Raw genomic sequence first — 2,939 nt, 5'->3', positions numbered from 1 at the left:
TTGCTGTGAACAGCTGGGGCACGCGCCTTATCTGGCCCGGCCCCTTGGGGACTTGCGGCTCGGGTGCGACCTCTAACCGCGGGTCGCAGACCGTGCTCTCGGTGTCCGATGACATGGCGCCTCTTCACGATCAGCACGCCAGTCTGTTCACACCTCTCTTCTGTTCACTTCACGGAGTGACAGGGGTTCGTTACCCAGTTTAAGAAAGGCTTCAAGAAAACACACACACAGAAAAACACCCTCATTTACAAACGACCGGAGCCAGCGCGCTTGTGGCTTCCACTCACAAGCACGCTTTTCCACGTCTCCGTCCCCGCTCTACCTAAGGCTTGCCGCTCGAACCAATGGCGGTGGGGACGGAGGTGTCGCCTCCGTCCCCGCCGTGGAGGCAGCGCCTCTCTCCCCGCTCGACCTATAGCGGTCGGCGGACTCGAGTTCGAGTGGGGACGGCGGCTCATATTGCTAAATATAAAATTCCCCCACCCGGGTGGGGGAACATAAAAATACCTCAGGGTGCTGTGCGGGTGTGAATACAAGAGCGCTGCGCGCTGAGAACGAGCAGCTATCTACACATGTGTCAATGCGGGTGGTCGATGTCCCGCCTCCGCGCCTACATCGCCCTCGGCTCCAACCTTGGCCGCCGCGCCGCCAACATCCGTGCGGCGGTCCGGCAGCTATCGCGCGAGTTTGAGCTCGAGGCCACCGCGTCGCTCTATGAGACGGCTCCAGCTTATGTCGACGACCAGCCTCCCTTCCTCAACACGGTCGCCGCGGTGCGCGCGAGCTGCTCGCCGCGCGAGCTGCTGGCAACGCTCAAGCGCATCGAGGTGGAGGTGGGGCGCCTTCCCTCAGCTCGCTGGGGCCCTCGCGCCATCGACCTCGACCTCGTCCTTTACGGCGACCTGCAGCACTCGGACGCGTCGAGCGGCGACGCGGCGCCGAGCCTTCCGCTCGAGCTCCCGCACCCGCGCATGGGAGAGCGGCGCTTTGTCCTCGAACCGCTCGCCGAGATCGACCCGGCAGCGCGCCACCCGCGATCCGGCGCCACCGCCGCCGCGATGCTCGCGGCGCTGCCGCCGGAGGACGCGGCGCCGCTGCAGCGGGTCTGCCCGCTCGGGTCGGACGACGACGAGGGGCTCGTGCGGTGGGGTCGGCGCACGCTGCTGATGGGCGTCCTCAACGTCACGCCCGACTCGTTCTCTGACGGAGGCCGCTTCGACTCTGCCGCCGCCGCCACAGCGCACGCCCTCGAGCTCGAGGCTGCGGGCGCAGACATAATCGACGTCGGCGCCGTGTCGACGCGGCCGGGCGCGGTGGCCGTCTCGCCGGAGGAGGAGCTGCGCCGCGCCGCGCCCGTGGTGCAAGCCCTCCACGCCTCGCCGCTCCGTGCCCCAATCTCTGTCGACACGAGCTGCGCCGCCGTCGCCGCCGAGCTGGCTGCGCTCGGCGCGCGCGTCGTCAACGACGTGAGCGGCGGGGCGATGGACCGCGAGATGCTGCCGACGGTCGCGCGGCTCGGCCTGCCCGCCGTGCTGATGCACATGCGTGGGGACCCCGCCACGATGGCCTCGCACGCGCGGTACGACGACGTCGTGGCTGACGTGAGGAGCGAGCTTGCGGGCCGGCTCGCGGCGGCGCAGGCGGCGGGCGTGCCGAAGTGGGACCTGATAGGCGACCCGGGCATCGGCTTTGCGAAGACGGCGCCGCAGAGCCTCGCCCTCCTCCGCTCTCTCCACCGCTTTGGCCTCTCCTCCGCCTCTGCCGCCGCCGCCGCGTCGGACGCCCTCGACTACCCGCTCCTGGTCGGCGTCTCGCGAAAGTCGTTCCTCGGCGCGGCGGTCGGTGTGGAGCTGCCGCCGCAGGAGCGCGCGTGGGCGACCGCCGCCGCGTGCGCCGCGTCGGTGCCGCACGCCGACATCCTGCGCGTGCACGACGTATCGCAGATGCGCCATGTGGCGGCCGTCGCCGACGCGATCCACCGAGGTGGCGGCGCTCCGCCGGCTTCCACCGACAACCGGTGAGCCTTGGCGGTTTACCGCGTGGGCTGGGGGGTGCACATGGTGAGTACGTTGAGACGCATGTGTTCGATGTGTTTTCTGAAAAGAGAACTGCGCGTTGGGCCACCCTGACCCTCCGCGCGCGCGCCTCTCTCCTGACACCTCCCACCTCCCACAGTCCCACGGGCACGGCCACGGGGCCGCTCGACCACAACCTTCCTCCAGCCTCCACGCCCGGTGACGCCGCCGCACCGCCACGCGCCAGCGCCACCGGCACGCGTTTTGTGTGTGTGGAAAAACGAAGAAGTCTTCATCACAGACCCGCGGCGGCGGGGTGCACACGTGAGACCAGCGTGCAGAGAGCAGAGAGTGGACTCGCGGCCCCCTTGCTGGCACACAGCGCACACACACGACACAGCGGCGACCCACACACGACACAGCGGCGACCCGCGGGGATGGCGGATGCGGGGGAGCGGATCGGCGCGAGAGTGTCCGGCCGGTGTTCAGCCGCCGAACGCGTCCTCGCCAAACTTGAGGGCGCGCAGCCTCTCCACCAGCGGCACGAGCCGCGGGTGCTCGACGTAGCCGTGGCAGAGATAGCAGTGGACCGACAGGTCCGCGAGGCTGGCTGCGGTGGCGTGGCCGGTCGCCCCGTGGTGCGCCAGGCTATGCGCGTTGAGGTAGCGGCCGCAGTTGACCTCGCCACACTGGAGGCAGACCCACTGCTCTGGCGACTCGCACCCGTGCGAGCAGACCGGCTGCGCCCCCGCGGCCGGAGCGTGCGTGCCTGCGCACAACAGGGCGGTCGCGTGACGAGGCGGTGCCCCCCCCCCCCCCCATGTAGGTGGTATCGACATCTCGCAGCACGTGTCTGTCCTGCTCCACGATCTCAAATCTGATTCAGCTTGCCCGACGACTAGTGTAATGTGTACTTGCGCCGCC

At 69.1% G+C, this 2,939-nt stretch overlaps 2 protein-coding genes across 2 annotated transcripts; one reads left to right on the top strand and one right to left on the bottom strand.

Moving 5' to 3' along the window:
• Positions 1 to 593: 593 nt before the first annotated feature.
• On the top strand, positions 594 to 2,021 carry EMIHUDRAFT_234285 (putative folic acid synthesis protein; the record flags this gene model as incomplete). The annotated part of the gene is made up of 1 exon (XM_005781422.1): positions 594 to 2,021. The coding sequence occupies one exon, from the start codon at positions 594 to 596 to the stop codon at positions 2,019 to 2,021; it is 1,428 nt and encodes a 475-aa protein (XP_005781479.1).
• Positions 2,022 to 2,500: 479 nt separating this feature from the next.
• On the bottom strand, positions 2,501 to 2,854 carry EMIHUDRAFT_234284 (hypothetical protein; the record flags this gene model as incomplete). The annotated part of the gene is made up of 1 exon (XM_005781421.1): positions 2,501 to 2,854. One exon carries the CDS (start codon positions 2,852 to 2,854, stop codon positions 2,501 to 2,503), a length of 354 nt encoding a protein of 117 aa, XP_005781478.1.
• Positions 2,855 to 2,939: the final 85 nt, after the last annotated feature.

Source organism: Emiliania huxleyi (assembly GCF_000372725.1).
Source record: "Emiliania huxleyi CCMP1516 chromosome Unknown EMIHUscaffold_202, whole genome shotgun sequence".
In the NCBI taxonomy this organism is placed as follows: Eukaryota; Haptophyta; order Isochrysidales; family Noelaerhabdaceae; genus Emiliania; species Emiliania huxleyi.
The sequence above is the reverse complement of the archived record's forward strand: the minus strand, read 5'-3'. Positions and strand labels throughout refer to the sequence as shown.